Source organism: Elgaria multicarinata, chromosome 14, assembly GCF_023053635.1.
Source record: "Elgaria multicarinata webbii isolate HBS135686 ecotype San Diego chromosome 14, rElgMul1.1.pri, whole genome shotgun sequence".
NCBI lineage: Eukaryota > Metazoa > Chordata > Lepidosauria > Squamata > Anguidae > Elgaria > Elgaria multicarinata.
In genome coordinates, this window is record NC_086184.1 from 987,356 (window position 1) to 1,010,084 (window position 22,729).

The 22,729-nt window shown below is 59.3% G+C and overlaps 4 protein-coding genes across 4 annotated transcripts; 2 read left to right on the forward strand and 2 right to left on the reverse strand.

The window, feature by feature from the left end:
- Positions 1–288: 288 nt before the first annotated feature.
- Positions 289–2,637, reverse strand: NIP7 (nucleolar pre-rRNA processing protein NIP7). Its single transcript, XM_063140987.1, has 5 exons — positions 2,530–2,637; positions 1,912–1,998; positions 1,306–1,444; positions 797–937; positions 289–690 (listed from the first exon to the last, which is right to left on the reverse strand). Exons 1-5 carry the CDS (start codon positions 2,583–2,585, stop codon positions 571–573), a joined length of 543 nt encoding a protein of 180 aa, XP_062997057.1. The 5' UTR covers positions 2,586–2,637; the 3' UTR covers positions 289–570.
- A 75-nt stretch (positions 2,638–2,712) lies between these two features.
- Positions 2,713–7,098, forward strand: COG8 (component of oligomeric golgi complex 8). Its single transcript, XM_063141406.1, is given in 7 exon segments — positions 2,713–2,726; positions 2,773–2,861; positions 2,864–3,248; positions 3,413–3,620; positions 4,539–5,360; positions 5,741–5,909; positions 6,174–7,098. Coding segments are annotated over 7 exon segments (1,965 nt in total). The 3' UTR covers positions 6,452–7,098.
- A 1,740-nt stretch (positions 7,099–8,838) lies between these two features.
- PDF (peptide deformylase, mitochondrial) lies at positions 8,839–11,202 on the forward strand. Its single transcript, XM_063141462.1, has 2 exons — positions 8,839–9,442; positions 10,180–11,202. Exons 1-2 carry the CDS (start codon positions 8,863–8,865, stop codon positions 10,335–10,337), a joined length of 738 nt encoding a protein of 245 aa, XP_062997532.1. The 5' UTR covers positions 8,839–8,862; the 3' UTR covers positions 10,338–11,202.
- On the reverse strand, positions 11,196–21,877 carry VPS4A (vacuolar protein sorting 4 homolog A). The gene is made up of 11 exons (XM_063141457.1): positions 21,801–21,877; positions 17,658–17,769; positions 16,786–16,933; positions 15,896–15,957; positions 15,616–15,735; positions 15,370–15,526; positions 14,700–14,848; positions 14,407–14,488; positions 13,509–13,728; positions 13,122–13,262; positions 11,196–12,776 (listed from the first exon to the last, which is right to left on the reverse strand). The coding sequence occupies exons 1-11, from the start codon at positions 21,819–21,821 to the stop codon at positions 12,675–12,677; spliced, it is 1,314 nt and encodes a 437-aa protein (XP_062997527.1). The 5' UTR covers positions 21,822–21,877; the 3' UTR covers positions 11,196–12,674.
- Positions 21,878–22,729: the final 852 nt, after the last annotated feature.

The window sequence follows — 22,729 nt, forward strand, 5'->3', positions numbered from 1 at the left end:
ACCAAGTAGCACAGCAGGGATACGTAGGCAATGGATGTGTGTGCAAGCATGACCCTTCCTTCTCCACTCCCTGTGCACACAACTCCCCGTCTCTCCCCTGCCTTACTTCCCTGTGCAGGGAGCCTGCCAGAAGGGCAGTGCAGCTTCAGCGGTGAAGGTAGGAGCGAAGGGAGGTTCTGGCTGCCTCTTTGCTGTGGCCCAGTGAAACGCCACTCTGGCTCCCCAACCAAAAGAGAGAAGGCTGCACGCTAGGCAGCTGCCTAACCAACCACAAACAAGACAAAGGAATAAGATCAGATCATTTTACTGAGTCGGGTATAACTCCTGTCTTCAAAAACAAGCAGGCCTGCAGGGACATCCCAACGTTTTCTAGCTCACCTACAGGCAAGTACAGTCCTCGTTGTTGTCAGATCAGAGACAGCTATTTTTTCCGGCAGTTCCTCTCTGTCACAAGCAACCTGCACAGCTGGGCCTTCCCAGGGACAGGGGTACAGGTTGGCAGAAAGTCCGGAACAGTTTCTTTGGTTTCCATCTGGGGGTAAAGTCCTTGGAGCCTTTTTGCCCCTGCATTTAAGTCAGTGTCTCCTCGTGCCGTATGTACTCCCCGATATCTGCTTGATGAAACACCACAATCGCCATGGGGTCCACCTTTCGGCACTCCTGGGTGGACTTGGCTGCCACTCCAAAGCCCTGAAAGAGTCAAACAGAGCAGGAAAGGCGTTGAGACCCTTTTTTGCTACGTTACCTTAGAATACCCCCAAGTTCAGTGCCCTACAAACCAGCAGCCATCACTCACCAGGGGGACGTCAGCCATGGAGTATACCACCACTCCCTGGTACTGGGCAGTGCTCTCTGTGATGCGCCCCAGGCCGGATTTCAGTATATGGTTCCCATAAAGAAAAGACTGTTCTGCGCCAGGCTTCACCCACACTTTGTACTGCAAGAGAGAAACCAGAACAACCCACCAAACTGTTAACTGCTGAGAAATGAGCTACTTGTTCAAGCAACCCTCTCAATCACTCTGGATTGGATTGACTGTATCACTCCGTGGGCTCAAGCCCCTTCCCCATTTTCCTTCCATCAGCAGTCAAAACAACATCTACCAAAGAAGCACCAAATAGCTGTCCAGGGAGAACTGCAGGCACTGTTGGGGAGTCTGGTTAGGTTCCCCCCCCCCATTTTTCATTCAAAACCCCCAAGTTTAGGTATACTGTAAAAGCTGGGCAAAGCGCCGTCCCTCCCATAATGAAGTAGAATGTTGGGGTGGGGGAGAAGAGAATATTGCTTGCATCAAAGCTACTTTACCTTGGCATAGGGGGCGAGATAATCCAGGGCAGTGACATGGAGCCGGAATTTCTGGGTCTTGGTAAACTTTCCAAAGCAGGTGCCCAGTGACACCAGGTTCTCCCGAGGGATGTTCGTAGCAAGCTTCAGGATCCTCTCACTAAGAAACAGAAAGCAGAGATGGCTCAGTGGGACTCTGCCCCTCCAGCGTCTAAATGGATCCTCAGGAGCTGCTCTGAATCAAGCTCGGTGCACTCAGAGTGTGCCATGTTTGAGCACGCTCTGAGAAGCGGAAGGAACTGCTGAGCAGGTGAAGGCTGTGACGTCTGTTTGGGGTTTTGGTGCTGTACGCTCCTAGGACGGATGGGTGGTTTTACTGCGTGCAACCCAAATTAAGGATGCTGAGGAGATGCTCCAGAACGCAACATGTGCACACACACTAATAGGGAGAGGAAGTTTTGGGGGCTTTGTGTGTGCGCGCGCGTGTATAAGGGCTTTCCACCTGCAAACAAGCAAGCCTTAGATTCTGCTCTAAAACATGCCAATTCCATCATCCCCAGCCAGCCACTCTGGAGGGTCTCATTACTTCTATTGGGGCTCTCCTGCAGCCGGTGGCGGCGGCCTCACCTGAGGTAATAGACACGGTCCTTGTGCAGGCGGAAGCAGTAGGCCCCGTCAGGCCGGTCCACCAGGAGCTGGATGTTCTCACCGATACTGTGGAAGGAAGGAGGAAGCCATGACGTGATTTGGAAGCTATACTTCTATTAACGCAGCCCAAAAGAGCATTTGCCTTTCTTGCAGCCCTATCGCACTGTTGGCTCATATTCAGCTTGTGATCTGCAACAATTCCAAGATCCTTCTCGTTTGTAGTATTGCTGAGCCAAGTATCCCCCATCTTGTAACTATGCATTTGGTTTCTGTTTCCTAAACGTAGAACTTGGCATTGATCCCTATTAAATAAATCTCATTGCTTTGACCCAAGGCCCACCTCGCCCAAGCGGTCGCCCACACCCCACGTCTGGCCGTTTCCGTCTCCCCCAGGAGCAGGGCTTTGGCACAGCCGGGCGGCCCCCGAGCCCCCTCCATGGAGACCACACGAAGCCCACCTCCGCGCCCCGCCCCGCCCCCAGGTACCGGGGCTCAGGGGCTAAGCCCAGAGGGGCCTGGGGCGCCTGGGCCCGGGCCCTCAAGGCCAGCTGGGCCATCACGCGGCGGCGAGCCCCAGCAGTGGACGAGGCCGCTTACTATCTGGCCAGCTTCTCGAAGAGCGCGCGCGTCTCCTCCTCCGTCAGCGGCCGCATCGCACCCGCCGGACGGACGACCGACCGACCGACCCCGAGAAGGCCCGCGTGGACAGACCGGCGCACAGCCGGAAGCGGAAGCCGGTGCGACAGCACGCTGGCTCCGGACCGCCGCCGCCGCCGCTCTATGCCATCACCCAGGCGGGCCTCTATGGCAACGATAGAGCGCGAGGCGCCTCCGGGGCAGAGCGCCGCCGCGGAACCACCGAGCCCGCGCCCCGCGGGCAGAGCGGCCCCCCGGTTGCCATAGCGATCACTTCCTCGTCCACGTCGAGGCCCGATGGCGGCCTCGGAGGAGCCCGGGTCGGCGGGCGGCGGCGGCGGCGGCGGCGGCGGGGCGGAGCTGGAGGAGGCGAGCCTGCTGGCCTGGCTGTTCCGCGGGGCGCCGTCGCCGTCGGGCGCGGCGGCGGAGGCGGCGGCGCTGCCGGCCTACCTGGCGGCGCTGTCGGGGCTGGGCCTGGGCGCGCTGCGCAGGGAGCCGGCGCGGCTGGCGGAGGAGCGGGCGCAGCTGGGCGCGCAGACGCGGGCCTTGGCCTTCGCCCACTACAAGACCTTCATCCGCTCGGCCGAGTGCACCGCCCAGACGCGGCGCGGCTTCGGCGGCATCGAGGAGGGCCTCGACCGCCTGCTGGGGCGCCTCCCGCCCTTCGCGGAGACCTGCCGGTGAGCGGGGGCCGCGGGAGGGGGCCCTTTCGCCGCCACCCGGCGGAACTCCCCGCCACAAGGCTTGTTGTGGCGCAGGGCTCAGAGGGCTCGCCCACCCGCCAGCCGCTCACCGGCCCCTTTCTCTCTCCCCCTCTCCCTCTCTGCCGCTCCCCTCCCTCCAGGAGCTTCATGCACAACGCCGAGCACATCGCCCAGAGCCGCCGCATGAACAACCTGACCCTGAACCGCCACACCGAGATCCTGGAAGTCCTGGAGATCCCGCAGCTGATGGACACCTGCGTCCGCAACAGCTACTACGAGGAGGCCCTGGAGCTGGTGTCCTACGTCCGCCGCCTGGAGAAGAAGCACGCCGCCATCCCTGTCATCCAGGTGGGGGCGCGGCCCCCGCCTCCCTGGCACGCTTCCCGGGGAGCCCCTCTCCAGAGACCCCGGCAGCCACTGGATCCCCAGCTGACTCAGGAGCTGCCCCAAAGACCAGTAGAGAAAGGAGGCCGCTGTCACGGGACCGTCTCTTGAAGCCCCCTTGCCTTAGGAAGCTGGAACCGGGGTGGCTCCGGGGTTGGTCCAGGGGGTTTGTCTGCCCCGTGACAGCTGAAGGCCACCTTCCAAATACGTTCCAGGCGTGCTATCTAACTGGCTGCCAGCGTCCCTCTCATTGCCCAAGTGCTCCTGTTGTCATTGGCATTTAGAGTGTGTCCTTGTTCACGCTGGCAGGATGCTCCTGTCTCTTTCTACCAAAAACAGAGTACGGCCATCGATCTCTGAAGTGTCACCTCTAAGGCAGGGGTAGCTGGGCCACATTTCACCAACGGGCCCTTGGCCAATGTCTGGTGCACTTGCTGGTTTTCTGGGATTCTTGCAAAAACTGCTGAGGCTCGGCAGGCCTCGTTCTGCTCGAACCAAGCGCTTCTTAATGCAAAACGCATTCTCTGGGTTACTTAACCCAGTTTAGCTATGCCTTGTTAAAAGCACCCATAACGTGGTTACGAAAACGTATAGGAAGCTGTTGGTGTGAGGCAGACCTTTCCCATCCTCTGCTGCCTGACCTCATAAGCGGAGATGCTCCCAGACCTCCAACTGGGGGCCCTCTGCACGCAACGCAGGGGCTCTGCTACCACGGAGCTACCCCTCCCCTAAACGGTCATGTCAGTGAACGCTAGGGCTTCTCATGATGACGAAGCAGCCCCTGCAGCCCACCCCTCTCGGTCCGGGAGCCTGTTTCAGGGTTCCGTGCCATGGGGCAGGGCACGAGGCACTGACTGGGCCTCTCTTCTCCTTCCTTCCCAGGGGATAGTGGCGGAGGTGCGCCAGTCCACGCAGCTCATGCTCACCCAGCTGGTCCAGCAGCTGCGCACCAACATCCAGCTGCCCGCCTGCTTGCGCGTCATCAGCTACCTGCGCTGCATGGACGTCTTCACGGAGGCTGAGCTGCGCATCACCTTCCTGCAGGCGCGCGACGTCTGGCTGCGCTCCATCCTGGCCGCCATCCCCGACGACGACCCCTACGTGCACATCACCAAGACCATCGAGGCCTGCCGGGTGCACCTCTTCGACACGGTCACGCAGTATCGTGCCATTTTTGCGGACGAGGAGCCGCTGGTGCCTCCCCCTGGGCAGGCTGCCCTCAACGAAAGCGCCCTCTTCCACGGGTGGGTGCTGCAGAAGGTCTCGCAGTTCCTGCTGGTGCTCGAGCGGGACCTGCAGCGAGGCGTGGGCAGCCGCCTGGACTCTCTGCTGGGCCAGTGCATGTACTTCGGCCTCTCCTTCAGCCGCGTGGGGGCGGACTTCCGGGGCCAGCTGGCCCCGCTCTTTCAGCGGGTGGCGCTGCTCACCTTCAAGAAGGCCATGCAGGAAGCTGGAAGCAAATTCCAGGAGGAGATGAACTCCTACACGCTGATCTCCGCGCCGGCTGTCCTGGGCAGCACAATCCCGGCGGCCGTGTCGTCTGCCCAGCCAGGCACTCTGCAGCCCCCCATGGTGCTCCTGGACTTCCCGCCGCTCGCCTGCTTTCTCAACGACATCCTGGTGGCCTTCAATGACTTGCGTCTCTGCTGTCCTGTGGCTCTTGCTCCAGAGGTGGCCGCTACTCTGGAGGAGACGCTCGGCCAGGTGGGGCTCTGTTCCTCTTAGAGGCAGGGAGTGGAATGGGGAGAAGCATTCCAGCGGCCTCCTTGCAGAATAAGATTTGTAGAGGCCAGCAGCGAATGACTACGTGCCAGTATCTTTAGCCAGGGTGCTTGGATTTTCCCAGCCTGTTGGGCAACATAGCAGACCACATCCTTCGATTTATGCCTCTTCCCTCTCCTGCATGTGGTATCTGCCACCCAGCTGCTCCGTGCATCCCAGACTGATCAGTAGCTGGGTTTGGGGTTTATGGGTGAATGTTGTCCATTAGATCAGGCTGTGGGGCTGTCAGTTGGATCAGCAGCCCCTGTCTTGCCCTGAACACACAGGCCAAGGGATTCCAGTCTTTCCTCCCCTCTTTGCAGGTGACAAAGATCATTCTGGCTTTCCACCGGGCCGAGGCGTTGGCTTTCAGCAGCCGAGAACAAGAGCTTTTCGTCCACTTCTGCACAGCGTTTCTGGAAGACTTGGTGCCCTACCTCAACCGCTGCCTCCAGCTCCTCTTCCCCGTAGCCCAAATTGCACAGACTCTGGGTAGGGATGCCTTTGCGTCCTTGGCGGGAGGTGTTGGAAGGAGGCACCTGGTAGTTAAGCCCCAGCCGCTTGTGGCTGAGCGCAGTTGTGGTTCTGTGAGCGGCCCATGGGTGAAACCTTCCAAGGGGGGTGTTCTGCTGTCCAGTCCAGCCACCCCCCCATCCATCCTTTGGGATTTGTGGAATCTTCTCTGGGTTTTGATAGCTTAAGGCTGATGTAAGATTTTGACTTCTAGGTTTTGCATCTTCTGTCTTTTTCTGCCAGGTGTTCCCCCTACTCAGCTCCACAAATACGGGAGCCTCGGCTGTGTGGATGAGGGTGTGATCCAGTCGCTCTTTGCTCCAGTCCTGCCTGAGAAAGAGGCTGTTTCTGCCCTGGCTGAGGAGAAAGGGCCGGCCCAAGAAAGCCCAGCAGCTGAACTGGACTCGGAGCTCCCTAATTCTGAGCAGGAAGCAGAGCCTGGCACCAGGACCCCTGTTTCAGAAGCTGAAGAGAGCGGCTCCGCTGCTTCGGAGGATGCGTTGCAGCCCAGTGCGCCGTGAACCACCGAATCGTTATCGCTGAACTGTGGCTCTTTCCTGGGGTGCCTGGCACTTGGCAGGCCTGGCTGGAGCAAGGAGCAGCCCTGTGTGTTCTTCACCGCTAGCCACGGGCAGGTGCAGCGCTGTGCTCCTCTGCAAGGACAGGGCAGGGTTGGGCTTGCATTGCTCTGAGAGGAAGAAAGGAAGCTGGGAGAAGAGGGCGCCGGTGAAGGTGGATCAGGGCCTGAATAAACTTGACTATTTTGTTTTGGTTCTTTGTACGTCGTTCTGCAATACTGTGAGAGAACCGGCCGCACCTGTCTCCCCTCCTGATGCTGGTCTAGGCCTAGTATCAGCCTTTCCTGGGTCTCCCCATTCACCAGAGAAACTCCTGTGTCATCTTCCTCCTCCTCCTCTCCTGAGTTGTGTGGTGACTTCAGTTGCAAAACGGAAAGCCTGTATTTGGGGGCAAAGAGCTTTCCTTGATGTCTCTGGCATCCGACTGGCTGCCTGCTGTTCTGGTTGCTTCCTGAAAGCACGACGCATCTCACTAGCAGGCACGTGTGCTGCAAGAGCCCCGTTGGCTGTGGGAGAACGGGGTGGGGGTGGAAAGAGCTGAATGGGTGCTACAGGGAGAGGTGCCTGCAGGGCCAGGCTCACCCAGGCCAGGGTTCCGGCATCTTGGCTTACTTAGAGAAGAAGTAAAAAAATAAAATAAAAAATCAACAGCTGCAATAAGATATTTAAATTGTTTTAACTTCTTTGTATGTTTTAATCGTTGTCAGACGCCTTAAATTTGGGGTATGCTTTAATCCCTGCTGTAAAATGCCTTGACTCTCTGCCTTTGAGAAAGGTGTCTAATAAATTAAATAAATAAGTCAATACTGTCTTTCGGGTGTGCAAGCTTTTGAGTGGTCCTGAAAATGAATTCTGGAGCAAAGAGTTCAGCCCAATGTGTGTGTTGGGGGTGGGGCGGGGGTAAGCAGGGTGGACGGTGGATGACCTGGGATTGCCCAAAGGGCCGTCATTGCGCCCCTCTCTGCCAGGTGTAAAATGAGGAGGCGGGGGCTACTGGGCAGGCAACCAGCTGGGGTGGAAGCCCAGCCATCGCCCTGGGTCTGCAGGGAGGTTGCACGTGGAAGCCGGGCGGGGGTGGGGTGGGGTGGGGTGGGGTGGGGGCTCCGCCCGAGGCACCAGGACGAGGCGAGGCCAGGAGACGGACGGAGGACGGGGCCCTTTCCTGCCTCCGCTGCTGCGCCCCATCCTGCCGAGCACAGAACGAGCCGGTGAAAGGGCGCCTGCAGGGCCGCGTCCCGCCACTGGGGGGAGCGCTGGAGAACTACGTTTCCCAGCATCCGCGCGCACTTCCGCTTCCCCAGGCTTCACGTGCTGCCTGCATCCGGCCGGGTAGTGCGGTGGCAGCCTGAGAGCGGGAGCGAGGTGAGGCCCGGGCAGCCAGGGAGGGGGCAGGTTAGGGCGAGCGGAGGCGCCGCTTCTGCAGGACGACTTTCCAGAGCAGCCCCGGAGTGGCCGCCCTTTGCCCGCCCAGAGTGCGGCGGGGCAGCTGCCTGACGCCCACCGAGCCCAGCCCAACACACCTGGGGGGCGCCATGTTGGGGAAGGCCGCGTTAGAGTCCCACAGAGGAGGGCCAGGATCTCTTCTCGATCCTCCCAGAGTGCAGGACGCGGAATAAGGGGCTCAAGTTAAAGGAAGCCAGATTCCAGCTGGACATCAGGAAAAACTTCCTGACTATTAGAGAAGTACGACAATGGAACCAGTGACCTAGGGAGGTTGTGGGCTCTCCCACACTAGAGGCCTTCAAGAGGCAGCTGGACAACCATCGGTCAGATATGCTTTAGGGTGGATTCCTGCATTGAACCTCAGGAGGTTGGACTGGGTGGCCTTAGAGGCCCCTTCCAACTCCGCTATTCTATGCTTCTGGGGTTCACTGCCAGCCCTGCGCATCCAGCCACCTCGCAGAGCTGTTGGGTGGATCCCATGGTGGGTGGGTGAGTGGGTGGGAAGGCACCCTCTATGCTGCATTGAGCTGCCAGAAAGGCAGGCAGGCAGGCAGGCAGGATTTCAATCTGAGAAAATATCATGACAAAGCCAGCGGGGGAGGAATACAGAAATGTGCTTCCCTCCCGTCGACGCTGAGGCGGTGCAGCCCGTTTTAGTGCAGCCCACCTGGGCCTTGCTGCTGCAGGGGTGAGCTTCCACAGCTGTGGCGAATCTTGCAAGCCTCCTGTCCTGCTTTGCAGACAAGTGAGCTTTTGCTGCCTGCAGCTCTGGACATCCAGCACCAGAACCCTGGAGAAATCCTCTCCTCCACGCAGGCCCTGGCATGTGCAGGCCGCACCGATTACCTCGCTGATTGCTCTGTCTTTGTTTTGTGGACAGGGGGGCGGCTGACGCAGCGGCTGAGGCAGTCATGGCGGTTTCTCAGCTGAGGCGAAGCCTGGCCTGTGTGCTGGACAGCGCCTGCCGGAGCAGGGCCGCTTGGGCTCCCGCAGCCGGCCTTATGGGCTGCCAAAGGGGTGCCCGTGCCACCTCGACGCTGCCAGTGAAGGAGCGCAGCTATTGGCAATACCTGCGGCGCAAAGTCCTGAAGCCGCCCACTCCGCCCTACAGCCACATCTGCCGAGTGGGGGACCCGATTCTGCGCTCTCTCGCGGCCCCCGTGGAGCCTGAGCGGATCGCCGGAGGCGAGGTGCAGGCCCTCATCCAGACGCTGGTGCGCGTGATGAGGAAACAGCGGTGCGTGGCCCTCAGCGCTCCCCAAGTGGGCGTGCCCCTGCAGGTCTTTGTGGCCGAGTACCCCGAGGGGCTGTGTGAGGAGATCCCCCCCAGCATCCGCCAGGCCCGCCAGCTGGCCCCCTTCCCCCTGCGCGTCTTCGTGAACCCGACCATGAGGGTGCTCGACTCCCAGCTGGCCTCCTTCCCCGAGGGCTGCGAGAGCATCAGCGGTTTCTCTGCTTGCGTCGCCAGATACCTGGCTGTGCAGGTCTCAGGTGAGCCGGCCCTTGGCACTTGAACCGGCGCTCGGGCCTCGGCTGGGAGACAGTGGCGGCGGCGGCAGCAGCTCTGGAGTCAGGCATGGGGCCTTCCAAGGGCTTGTGGATTCGCTCCTGGCTCTCGCTTCGACACTGCAAGGGGGGCGGGAATAGAGGGAGCAAGAAGGGGGTCTTGGTTATGCCAGTCTCAGTTGTGTGGGTGCACCTGACACACGCCAGGTTTCTCCAAGCGTGCTCCAAGCCTCCTCTCCCCCTCCTCACTGTGAACTGGTCAAGCGAATCCAGAGGGGTATTTTCGAACAGGAGATGACTTTGGGGCAAAGAGACCTGGGCTGCTTCCCTGGCATGTGGTGTGACCACCGGTGGGGGCAGCTGCAAGAGAAAACGTTCAGGGCTGCATGTGTTGAAAGTGGCCTTGGGAGAACACGAGGGAGTGGCGTCTTCTCCCACCCATCTCTGCTTGCCTGCTGTGGTCGCTTTTCTAAATCTCTCCTGTTATTTCTGGCAGAATTTAAGGAGCTACACCTGGTTTTTATCAACTGCCAGCGAAGGGCCAGGTGGATATTTTCTGCCCCACGCTTTTCTCATTTAAGCATTCCCAGTGCCTCCCTCTGCAGTGGTGGTGGGGGGGGAAGGGGGCACGTTCCGTCACACGCAGCCCGAGGCAAAAGGTCCAGAGGACAGCAGGAGCCACGAGTTGCATTTCTCATTGGAGCTGCTCTTCCTCCTCACAGGTCTGGATGAAACTGGGCAGCAGGCGACCTGGCAGGCGAGCGGATGGGCGGCTCGCATCGTCCAGCATGAGATGGACCACCTGCAGGGAGTGCTGTACATTGACAAGATGGAGAGCAAGACGTTCGTCAACGCGCGATGGGCGGAGTTGCTTGAGTGAAGCCCTCCTGGGTGTGGGTTCGGGGAAGGGAGGCTGCCTTTTCCCTGTGGCTGATCGACCCGTCTGTCCCTGTGAAAGAGCCAGCTGCAGGGAGACAGGACTTCTTTTGTGCTGCTGCTGCTGCTTCCTCCTATGGGACGGGTGCGGGCCTCCCTCGTGCTGCGCCCTTCCTTTCGCGGGTCCTTGAGCAGCAGTGGCAGGACAGGACCAGCTATGCCGGCAACCACCGAACACGCTTGGCGCGGCCAGAGTTTGCGAGCGAGGCAGCAGCTGCTGAGCGGTTCATCCCAGCAGCCTGCAAGGTCTCGGTGGTGCGTCTCATGCACGCTGCAGAGTAGCCTCCCAAGGCAGCAAGATGGCTCGTCTAGTCCTGGGAATTGGAACCTGGAAAAATATGGACGCCGCCTCCGGCTCCTATACGGGCTGAGGCACGAGGAGGAAAAGCAAGCTCCTCCAATCCAGCTCCTGCCTCCGGTGAACAGCTACCTCTGGGGGCTGCACCCCAAAAGGCAGCCAAAACGCATTTGAAAAACAAACGGCAGATTTACAGCTGTTCAGAGGCTCGCTTGGACCCCTTCTCTGGTGTAGAGAGAGCCGTGCAACAGGTCGGTGCTTGGCCTAGTTTCCTGGGCAGAATTCACAGAAGCAACGAGAGGCTTCCTCTGATTCACCCCCACCCAAAAAACCCTGTGTAAAGGCCTCCTCCGCACACACACACGCACACACACACACACACACAGTTTTTTGGGGTGGGTGGGCAAAACGTTTTCACTGGCTGAGATCAGTTTCCCTTGATGGAACAAGTCCTAAGATTGTATGTGACCCCTGAGGAAATCAAATGTATAAAAAGGCAAAGAGTTTCAAACCCTCTTTTCCAACACTTTATTTTTCCACATATTGTCTCCTTCCCCACACAGGAATCAACTCAAAATTATCTACACGTGATCAGAAAGGGTGGGCAGCTGAGCTGGCAATCGCCCCCCGCCCCACCCATTGACAGCTAGAGGTTCTCAGAGGTGGCCACAAGGTGCCCGGAGGCCAAACACCAGGCGCTCCCGAGCCAGCTTCCCTCAGTAGTACCAAGACAAGACTGAAGGGCAGGCGAGCCGCTCCCGGGCCAGAGAGAGAGAGAGAGAGAGAGAGAGGGATGGCTTTGGTGCAAAGTTACAAGTCCGCACTTTCTCTCCCGAGAAGCAAACCCCCCCCTCCCTGCTGAGGTGGTTGTGTGAGCAGCCCCAGCCCGGCTCCTTCGTGGTGCAAACAGCCATCCAGCGAGGCTGATGGGATCCAAAGGGAGAGGCCCTCCCACTCCCCTCCTGGCCCTGGCGTGGGTTTTGAAACGAGGCGTTTGCAGAAGGGAGGCGCCAACAAGCCAAGCGTGCCGAGGTGTGGGAGCCATGGGGAGGGTGGACAGATCCTCCTACCCCGCCCCCCCGCCTCGGGATCGTGCGCATGTCTCCCTCAGCCCCGACCAGCTCCATGCACCAGCGCTCAGATGCGTCACTCTGCAGGAACCCATCTTGGTGTGGGAGGAGCTGCGGCAGCACTGAAGAGATGGCGGCCAAGGGGCTTGAAGCAGCAGCAGCAGCAGCTGCCCCCCCTGTCTAAGCTCCTGCAACACGCGCACACGGCCAGGGCACGTGGAAGGGGGGCAACGAGGCCAGGCCCGAGGCCAGCGCTTGGCCTGGTTCTCTGGGCAACAGTGGCTGCTCCAGGGCCTCAGCGGCGGAAGGTTAGGGACCTGAGCATCTGCAAAGCCTTGCTGGGGGTCCGGAGGGCTTCCCTCCCTGACGGAGAGCGAAGGGGAGGGGGGTCTTCTCTTCAAAGTTCAGCTCAAGCCTGGCGTTGTAGCAGCCCCCCAGGCGTCCCCAAGCGAGCGACGGCTTGGGGGGAGCCAGTCCAGCCGTTCCTTTGGGGCGGCAGGCAGCGAGCACGGCCCCTCGGTTCCACGCAGGCAGGGCGGGGCCTCAGGAAAAGGGCCGGGGGCGGGGGCGGACTGTTTTATTTGTATAAACACAAAACGAAGCAGCAGTAATTGAAAAAGAAAAAGAGCAACCGTGAAGGCAGGCATGTCCTGATGGGGAGAGCCAGGCTGGGCCGGCCGGGTCCCCTCTGTGTCCGTCGTCCAGCAGAGCCACAGGGGTCCTTCCACCATCTCCTCCTCCTCCTCCTCCTCCTCCTCCATTCCCCGAGTGGAGACAGGCAGAGTATGAAGCCGGCTGTGATCCTCCGCTTGGCACAGTCTCCTGTCAGCGCAAAGGGCCTCTGGTGCGCAGGGCTGTGGCAACGGCCCCCCCGGCTGCCCCCCCATCACCACTGCTCCCCACGGGCGTCACGTTAACCCTCTTGGCCAAAGTCGTCCGTGAACTTCTTCACCTTCAGGAGATCCTCTGAGTTGACGGTGGGGCGGGTGGTGGCCAGCGAGCGCAGCATGTCCGACTGCGGGCACAGAGAGGGGGGGAGGCTCAGCTGGCGGGCACAGCTCTTGGGGGGGGGCAGAACACCCCCGCCCACCCCAGTGGAAGCGGAAGCGGGACTCCCAAGGGCCCCACGGCCAGGCTGAGCTGGAGGCTGGCATTGCACACAGCGGCCTCCCTCGACTTTGGGCCCTCTGCATGTGCCGACTGCCGCTCCCATCATCCCCAGGCAGCATGCACCGCCTCGCCCTGCCCTCTGTCTCTCGGAAGAGCCAAGGCAGTGGCCGTTTGCACTATGGATTTCTGCCCCGGGGCTCAGAGGAGGGGGCGGCGGGGGGGGGGGGCATTGGGCTGTGCTCCCACTCACCATGCAGACCACGGGCTCCAGGAGCTTGTCCCCAGGCACCTCCATCCACGTCATTTCCACGGCCCCAGGATCTCCCGGCGAACACGGGGTCAGCAGATCATCGACCAGCACACCGGGGCTCGTGCGGGATGGGCCCCGGACCTGCAAGGAGGACACGGATGTCACAGATTCCCCGGGGGCAGGGCAGGGCTGGGCTGGCTCAGCCTCTAACCCCATAGGACCGGCTGGGGGTGGGGGGACTGGCACGGTGGCGAGGCGAGGTGAGGCTACATCCGGTGGCGGGAAGGACAGGGGCCTTCCGCCACTCCTCCCTGCCCAGCCTGTCGAGGGGAAACCCCCCCCCCCCCGTTCCTGGACTGGCCTCGGCAGGAAGCGCTGCCCCCTCACCTTTTTGAAGTGCGTGGCGGACTGCACCTTGCGCACCGGCTGCATGAGGGCATCGCGCACAATGATGCTGATGTCGGCCCCCGAGTAGCCGTCCGTCTTCTGGGCCAACTCGTGGATGTTGGCCTCCGTCAGGCTGTGGGGCGTGTTGCCCAGGTGCAGCTTAAACATCTGGGCCCGGGCCGGCTCCTCGGGAAGAGGGATGTAAATGCGTTTCTCAAACCTGGGGGCAAAGGAAGCGTGGGCCGCTGAAGGAGCCGGGCGGAAGGCAGCGGCTCCCTCTTCCCCGCCTCGCCCGCTAAAGCCCTGCTGCACCTTCTCAGGTGGCCGTAGGGAGCGGCCCTTTCTCTCCCTGCTCCAGTCCGGCCCTTTAATCTCATTTTTTTACTGCTGTTTTTAAATCTGAGCTTTGGTTTTTATTTTATATATATTTACTACGTTTTTATATCGCTCAATGGGCAAAGATCTCTGGGCAGGTCACAAAATAAAGGTTTAAATGAGAAAATACCTACGTCCAATAAAACAATATAAAATCTAGCGCAAAACAGCTACAGGATAAAACCAAAGCAAAAGAACAGTAGCAGCACAAGCATCTGAAAAGTAAAAACTTAATTTTAAAACTGAAAGCCTTAAAAAAAAACAACCCTCTTCAAAGGTTGTAGTTTTGTTTTGCCATTTCCATAGATGGTCGGTGTTTATGACATTGCGAACTACCACCAGGGCAGAAGCGTTTTAAGCCAAAGGAAAAGGAGGTTCCCTTCCGTCAGGGGACCTGGGCGGAGACCAGGACCCCTCTGCCACTTGGGAGGCCGCCGGTGGGCTCCAGCAAGACTCCCCACCTGGGCCGCTGGAGCACCTGCAGGGCCGTGCCAAAGCCAGCAAAGCCCCCCTCAGCACCCACCTTCGCCGAATGGCCGCATCCAGCACCCAGGGGATGTTCGTGGCGCCCAAGACCAGCGTGCCGTCATTGTCATTGCCCACGCCTGCCAAGAAGGAAACGCCCCCATCATCACGCTGTCCCAACTGCCCTCCCGGCCCTTTGCCCGCCCCCCAGCCCCGGCTGCTAAGTTAAAGGGAGCCGTAGGCAGGGCAGGGCAGGGCAGGGCAGGGCAGGGCAGGGCCGGGCCCCCTCCGTCTCCTCCGCCCACCGGTCGCGTATGGGCAGAGTCGCTGCCGCCGCTCTCCGCCACCCACCCTGCATCTGCACCAGGAATTCCGTCTTGATCCTGCGGGCCGCCTCGCTCTCGTTCTCGTTGCGGGAGCCGCACAAGGAGTCCACCTCGTCGATGAAGATGATGGAAGGCTTATGCTGCCTGGCCAGCTCAAAGAGGTTCTTCACCAGCCTGAGGGGGAAGCCGGGCAGAGCAGCGGGCTCAGGGCCGTTTCCAGCAGAAGCCGGCCCACCGCGCGGGTCAGCGCCCCAACGAGAAGAGCAAAACGGGGCCAACCTCCAGCCCCCCGCGGAGATGTGGTTTTGCACAACACGAGTCCCCACCTCCCCCCCCCCCCCACACCAGACGTGCGCAAGCTTTGGACCCCAAAGGGCCCAAATCCAGTTCTGCTAGTGGGCCAAACTGCTTTGGGGGCGCTGGGACAAGCAACCCCTGCTTCCCTGCAATCTCTCAGAGAGAACAGAAGGAGCTCCCCTGCTAGCGCTAGCGGGGGCCCTTCCTGGCTTGTCTGATCGGTGATGGGACAGAAGCAAGGCACAGGAAGTGCAGGAGCGGCCGTGGCAGGGGGTCTGGTGGGCCGCCCTTTTGGCCCTCCTGTCCTGCACCCACCACTGAGGGGCGCACTCGACCCCCCCGCCCCAGGCCAAGCCCCTCGTCGCGCAAGAGGAGGGCCGGCTCCCTGCCCCACTCACTTTTCACTCTCCCCCAGCCACTTCGACATCAAGTCCGAAGAGGAGATGGAGAAGAAGGTGGAGTTGCTGGCCTCGGTGGCCACGGCTTTGGCCAGGTAGGACTTCCCGGTGCCAGGAGGGCCGAAGAGGAGGATCCCTCGCCAGGGAGTGCGCTTACCTGCCGCGAAGAAAGAGGAGATGGCCTCACCCGTCCCTCGCGAGGGCTAGCGTGCCCAGGGACAGCGAGGGGCAGACCGGGAGCCTCACCTGTGAACAAGTGGGGGAATTTGATGGGCAGAATGACGGCTTCCTTGAGCGCCTCCTTGGCTCCCTCCAGCCCAGCCACATCGTTCCACCGCACGTTGGGCTTCTCCATCACAATGGCACCTGTAGGGGGAAAGCCAGGTTGCTCAGCAGGGACCGCCAGCCGCCCACCCACCCCAGCCTGCCCGGGAGGGGAGGGGAGGGGAGGGGAGGGGCAGGGCAGCAGGCTGCCGCCACATGCTGGGCTTCAGGGAACGTGCAGCAGCTTCAGGCTAGGCCTTACCCATCAGTTGCTCTTGCAATTTCTTCCTCTCTGGGTTGTCACCCTCACTGTCACTGTCGCTCCTGCAGAGGAAGGCACCGAACGACAGGGGTCAGATAGCACCAAGGCAGCCAGGAGCAGCCCCCCCCCCTCCAGCAACAAGGGAGGCCTGAGAGGGGCGCTTATTCGCCCGCTTGTGCGTGCGGAGAGTGGGAAAGACAGAGCTTCCTCTTGGAGCTCAGCAGCGCACAGGGAGGGACACCGTCCACTTACGCGTGGAGCCATAAACTCCAGGGCCTCTGCCCCAGGCAGGATCCCACCTATGCCAGGGCCACTTGCGGCCCAACCCAGTGCCCCGCAAAGATGGAGTGGGACCAAGCAGGACTTTCTCAGAGCAGAGAGCTGCTCCAGATCCCCCGGCCAAGGCGGCGGAGGGTTAAGAGATGAACATTTGCTGCTTTGCTGTGGGAACAGAATTGTCTCTTGGTGTGGAGGAGCTGACCCTCCCCCGCCCCCTTATTTCCGTCGACTAGAACTGATTGCGTTTTGCCTTAGCTGTAGCTGAACTTGCGCCACTTTTGAAAAGCGCAAGAGAACCAAATGCAGAGCTCTATGTGAAAGGGGCCGATTGTGGGCTGTGCAGGGCCGGCGGTCCAAGCTCTGGCATCTCCAGGAGTCCAGACAGGGGCACCGGTGTCCCCACCCCGCGCCCCAAGCCCAGCGCCTGAGAGTTCCGCAGGCGGCGGCCTCCTGCCTCAGCAGTAAGGGCGAGAAGTTGCTCTGCACTTGCACAGAGACACAGGTCCCATCTTTAAGACAGAGCCGAGACAAGAAAGCCAGGTGGAGCCAGGGCCGCCCCCGTGACCTCCCCACGCGCTCCTCCCCTGGGGATCCAGCCCTTTGCCCCGTACCCTTTGCTGTCATTCTGGGCTTCTTTGACGGGCTTCTTGCTCTGCTTGTCCTTGTTCCGCAAATAGTCCTTCAGCTTCTCGGCCCGGTCCAGGTACTGGGCGCACTTTGCCCGGATGCTTTCCTTGGCCTTGTCACTGTGCGCATCGTCTGAAAGAGCCACAGAGGTGGGATTAGGAGGGGCTCCTCTCAAGCCGGCAGAGGAAGAGACCCGGGATCGCCCAGCGCCCCCTCACCAAGACGCCGAGGCAGCACTTTTCAACGTCTGGGGTGGAGCAGCTGGTCTGGAGACCTTCGCTTGCCCCAGGCGTGCCCTGCGCATGGTGGTGGCCAGCAGCCGGCAACCATTGCAAGCAGCAGAGAATGGGGGCGGAAGGCCCCAGAGCGCTTAGAAGAACGTCACGCCAAGAAAAGGTCCACCTGGGCCAATATCCTGCTGCCAACAGTGGCCAGCCAGGTGTTTCTGGGAAGCCCCCAAGCAGGGGCTTATGGGAAAACTGTCCTCTCCTGATGCTGCCACCACCACCAGCAGCAACTGCTGCTCTCTGGGCTGATCCATGAGTTCTGGTTTTAATAAAGAGAGGGAACAAAATGCCTCCCGGACCCTTCCTCTAGAATACTTTGCCGTCTCCTGCTGCCATCACCCCACACCTGGGCTCCTGCCAAGACCAGCCGAACAGTTGCCCTAAAAGGTGTCCTGAAAACCATTCTGAATAAATAAAAACTGCCTTCGCCAGCTAGCGGACAGCCATCCTCACAAAGGAGGGAGCCGCTCTGAGCGACAGTCCTTGTGAAGGCTCCGGGATGCCTCCTGGTCGGGCTCAGCAGCCAGCTGGCCCAAAGCCCTATGAGACGCTCCCCCGGTCCGACTCACACTTGATGGCGTGCAAGAAGTACTCCACCGCATGCTGGTACAGCCGCAGGGCCTCTTCATAGTTCTTTGCTTTATCCTCCTCGGTGGCTTTGGTGACCAAATCAATGGCTTTCTGGAAGGAAAATGTCTGGCTCAAGTTTCATGGCAGAACCGTGGGGCTCACAGCTTGAAAAATCCAAAGCGCTGGGCTCCCCAGGGAACTAGAAGCAGGGTGCTAGCACTCCACCCCCACTCCGAATTTGAAATATTTTCTGTGGAGCAATCATGACACAAGAGGAAATGGTGCACATAAGACTAATTGCCCATCTCAATGACAAAGGGGGAAGAGATCCTGGATGAGGACCATTCCTGGAACTTAGAGGCCTGTGCTGTGCTTTCTTCCATGCAAGCTTTCTATCCTTGCAGAACAGGGTTGTGGTAAGCATGCCCTGGCCGTGGGGTGCACAAGCTGCTGACCAAGGTTGCAACCAGTATCACCACCAGAAAGCAAGCTCCTTAGAGCAGCCTCAAGCAGAGCCCGCCGGACTCAAATCAGTCCAAGTTCCAGATTCTTATACAGCAATGGCAGCCAGCTGGTGGCCTACAGGCAGACCCCACCCCACCTGCTAGATGCTTTGGGGAGACCCCAACGCTGGGCAGGTCAGAAGGAGCGTGCCAGCACAGTACACTGCTTTTAACTTCGTTCTGCTGCTCCCCAAATGGGTTTGTGCATGGAATCGTAGCACCTAAGCAGCTGAAAGACTCACACCCACCCCAAGCAAAGTGAAAACGTGGTGCCGAGACTTCAGGAGCGCGCTGCCATTCTGCAAGGGGCATGGGACAGGTTGGGAGTAGGGCACAGAGCTCTCGCCCACCGGAAATGCCTTGTGGATTGTCACTCCCCACTTTGGGCGTGAGAACACCCAGGCCCCAAAGCAGCACAAGAGAATCATAGAATAGCAGAGTTGGAAGGGGCCTACAAGGCCATGGAGTCCAACTCCCTGCTCAATGCTCAGATGGTTGTCCAGCTGCCTCTTGAAGGCCTCTAATGTGGGAGAGCCCACAACTGCTTGTGTGCAGTCCCAACCCAGCTGACCCTGCTCCCCAAGGTCTCTGCAGAGACAGAGGCGGGCAACCTCTCACCCTCCAGATGTTGCTGGAGTCCAACTCCCACCAGCCTCAGTCAGCATGACCAAAAGCCAGGGATGATGGGAGTTGTAGTACAATGCCATCTCCAAGGCCCTATCTCTGCTCTAAGATAGAAAGAAGTGCAGCCTTCTCCAGGTATCCCAAGAGGGTGCGGAGCTCAGCCCAGCCCCGTTTCACCTCTCGCAGACAGGATATGAGTCACACACTCGAGCGCCTCTCCCAGTTTTGCTAAAGTGCCCTCAGAATGCTGTTTGCTCCCACTGGGTTCTCTGGGAAGGAGCCGGGAAAGATCTTTGCACCAGCCCCTGCCCCGGAGGAACAGAAGACCCCCTGATGGGGACGAGAACCAGACCTGAAAACCCCTGCAGGCAACCTAGAGCCCAGCAATACTCAAGACCAATTAGATTTCAAAAGCAAAGGGTCTGGGATTTTGCAGCCCTGGAAAGTCCAATTTTCACAGCAGCCACCCAGGGGCAGCCCACAGTCAACATCTCCTTAATGCCTGAGGCAGTCCAGGTTCAGATCCCTGCTGAGCTGAGCCCTGTTCTCATCCTCAGTTCACACATCTGTAAAATGGCAGCAGGAGGGAACTACACAAAGGCCATGCTATTCATTTTGCCTTGGCAAAAAAGTGTCTGAGGATTAAAAACCACTTTCCTACAGAATGCAGCAGGCATCTTTCACAAGCTCCAGTCCCAAAGCACCCTTCCCTTCCCTTCCCTTCCGCTTTGCCCTGGGATGAGACAACAGCACACTTTCACATGGACTTCACCCGCTGACCCCACCCTTTCGCGTACAGTCGTATCCAGAGCAATAAACAGGCCTTTCCCTCTTCTTCCTTATTCTACCAGTACTTGCTTTCGCACGTTGTGGGGAATCCCAATCTGTGTTAAACCCTGCATGCAGTGTCTCACCCACGTGTTCATATGAAATAGCTACCACCCACCCTCAGAGACCACGCAACCATTAAACTGAGTTCGAATCCACTCTTTGGAACGACCCCCACTGCCAGGCACCGATGGTCATGGGCTTTCGACAATAACTAAAAACATACTCGTTTACTCTGGCTTTTCCTCAACCATCAGTTTATTTAAATGCTGTTATGCTTTCAGTGAGGTTTTGCAATACGTTGTGAACCGCTTCAGGATTTTAAAATGGGAAGTGCTATACAAAGGCTCTAAAAATAATAATAAACAAATAATAAACCAGTATAGGGAGATCAGAGAGCCACCTCCCCAAATGGGAGTACAAACGGGGCACGGTGGGTTGGGCCTTAAAAAGGAGTAGAGGAGCAACTGGTTCCACATCTAGTAGTCCGGAGTGTTTTGGGGTAGGTGTGTTTACATTGTCTTTTGCTCACACAATCCCACTGGCTCAGGGTGTGCAACCAAACATCCACACACAGATGCAGGATTGCCAGACATCCCAGAGAGCGGAAGTTTACTCCACATTCATTAACCTGGAGTAAATTAGTGAGGCCTTGTGTATGTTTCTCCCACGGCCTGAGTTCGATCCCAGCGGAAACTGGTTTCAGGCAGTCGGCTCGGGTCAACTCAGTCTTCCATCCTCCCGAGGTCGGTAAAATGAGTACCCAGCTAGCTGGGGGAAAGGTAATAACGGCCGGGGAAGGCAACGGCAAACCACCCCACTATAAGGCCTGCCAAGAAAATGTCAGCGAAAGCTGGTGTCCCTCCAAGAGTCAGCAATGACTCAGTGCTTGCACGAGAGGTTCCTTTCTTTCCTGTGTATGTAAGGGGCTAAAAAGCGGCGCCTTTCCTGCCAAAGCGCCCATTCCAGATCTCTCGACCCTGATTAAGCTACACCCTGACTCTCTCTATTCCTCTTCTTTGTGGATTTAGCCATTTTCAGCCAATTTGTCTATTTATTTATTTATAATCCCGTTTACCTTTTCCTTTAAGGAGCTCAGGGGCAGTCAGTTCATCCTCACAACAACGCCCCAAAGCGGAGCGCTCTTTTGACTCTCTGGGCCCGAGGAAGGAGGTGTGAAGAAGACACGTCTTTTTAAATTTAGCCTTTTCAATTACGCAGCTCTCTTCAGGTTTTGCTACTGTCTCAAGGCTCTTACTTTATTTTATTTTAATTGTTGAGGTTTTACGGTTTCAAATTGTTCTACTCCGCCTCCATGGCTTCTTAGCAAACAAGGCCAGATATAAATGTTAATAATCTACAATAAGAGTAGTAAGAGACGCAGGCTGGTTTTGTGGCCGAGAGTGGACAGGTGTGTGTGGGGGTGGGTGGGGGTGTTTCCCCAACCAGAGGGGATTCCAGGGGTGGGCAACTTGTGGGCGTCCAGATGTTTTCGCCTACAACTCCCATCGTGCCTCACCATGGGCGACGCCGGCTGGTGCAAATGGGAGTTGTAGGCCCAATTACCTGGAGGGCCGCAAATTGCCCACACCTGGATTAAGCAGTAGCCGAGCAAAATGACACGGGGGCGGGAGCGAGCCTGGTCCTTTGCCTTTTTCCCCTGAGGTGGGGCGATAGGAAACCACGGGGCACAAAGCAGCAACCGGGGGGGGGGGGCGCTTAATCCGGATTAAAGAAGCCGGCATCAAGGTAAGGGTGTGTGTGTGTGTGTGAACCTGGCCTCCCCCGCCCCATCGGCGACCAGCCAGGAAACCCACCCCCACCCCCCAGGCTGGATATACGCGACCCCTCCCACCCCCCCAACCCCCGATGGATGGGGGCCGCTTCTCCCCCCTCATGGCCAGCCCACGACCCAAGCTCACCATGACATGTAATTAGCATATACCGATGGCACCCACGGCCTCCCTCCTTCTCCTCCGGTGGGAGGGCAGAAGCGGGCGAGGGGCCCCTTCGCAGCCCCACAGGAGCCAAGAGTCAGTGTGTGTGTGTGGGGGGGTCTCCCTCCTCCTCCTCCCCCCCCCGCCTGGCTGTTAGGGGGCCCTCGGAGAGGCCGGGCCCGCCCCACTAGGCCGCAAAGCCGGGGCCTGGCGTAGTTGGGCAGCCCGGCGGCGGCGGCGGCGGCGGTACCTGCAGGGCGGTCGTTGTCATCGCATCTCCTCCTGCCGACGGCCGGGGCCGGCGCTGGGGCGGCGAGCGGGGCGAGGGCGAGGGCGAGGGCGAGGGCGGCGGAGGGGCCGAGCGGGGCTCCGGGCTGCGCTGAGGCGACGGAGGCGGCGGCGGCCACGGGAGCCCCGCGGACGACAGCCGGGATGGGCGCTGCGCTGCCGCCTGCAGGCCGCGGCGGGAACAGCGGCGAGGAGGCGCAGGAGCAGCAGGGCCGGGCCAGGGCGGCGGCGGCGGAGAGGGCAGGGCCTCACCCGCGCGGCCCCCGCCTGCCCGCCCCTGCTGGGGCCTCCTTGGGGCAGGGAACCCCTAGGCCGGCTGCCACCCCAGCTAAAAATGCCTCCCCCCAGCCCCGTGGGAACGCTTTTCTCTTAAAAAAGGAGGCAATCTGGGGGGCCTCAGGGCCACACAAGGGAATCTGCCCCCCCCACCCCCGGCAAGGGAGTTTTCGGAGGGTCCCCATCTCAAACCCGCACAATGCTTGTCACACACCCCTCCTGTTATGCGGGACCGGGGCAGGCTGGTGGCCCTCCGGATGTTTTGGCTCACAATGCCCATCAGCCCCAGCCAGCAGAACTAAAGGTGGGATGCTGAGAGCTGCAGGCCAAGCGCATCCTATTTTCCCCTCACAACATCCCTGTGAGGTAGGTTAGGCTGAGAGAGAGGCTGGCCCAAGCATCTGAGTGGGGATTTGAACCTGAGCCTCCATGATAATAATGAAGCTCTTTATAAGCTCCTAATAGCACTGGACAATACTACAAGGTTGTCGTGAACTGCTAAAGATACTGACTTATTTATTTATTACACTTATATACCTCCCCCATAGCTGGAGCTCTCTGGGCGGTTTACAGAAATTCTAAAATTGAGATAAAAACGAGTGTACAAAATTTAAA

What these genes read in the sequence shown, in the direction of transcription:
- NIP7 (XM_063140987.1), bottom strand. Translation starts at nt 2,585, where the DNA reads ATGCGGCCGCTGACGGAGGAGGAGACGCGCGCGCTCTTCGAGAAGCTG. An exon ending in GACCGTGTCTATTACCTCAG is followed by an intron (nt 1,445 to 1,911) that starts GTGAGGCCGCCG and finishes TCTGTTTCTTAG; the next exon opens with TGAGAGGATCCTGAAGCTTG. An exon ending in ATCTCGCCCCCTATGCCAAG is followed by an intron (nt 938 to 1,305) that starts GTAAAGTAGCTT and finishes TCTCTCTTGCAG; the next exon opens with TACAAAGTGTGGGTGAAGCC.
- PDF (XM_063141462.1), top strand. Translation starts at nt 8,863, where the DNA reads ATGGCGGTTTCTCAGCTGAGGCGAAGCCTGGCCTGTGTGCTGGACAGC. An exon ending in CCTGGCTGTGCAGGTCTCAG is followed by an intron (nt 9,443 to 10,179) that starts GTGAGCCGGCCC and finishes TCCTCCTCACAG; the next exon opens with GTCTGGATGAAACTGGGCAG.
- VPS4A (XM_063141457.1), bottom strand. Translation starts at nt 21,821, where the DNA reads ATGACAACGACCGCCCTGCAG. An exon ending in TGGCTGGGGGAGAGTGAAAA is followed by an intron (nt 14,849 to 15,369) that starts GTGAGTGGGGCA and finishes CTTCCCCCTCAG; the next exon opens with GCTGGTGAAGAACCTCTTTG. An exon ending in ATTCCTGGTGCAGATGCAGG is followed by an intron (nt 14,489 to 14,699) that starts GTGGGTGGCGGA and finishes CCTTCTTGGCAG; the next exon opens with GCGTGGGCAATGACAATGAC.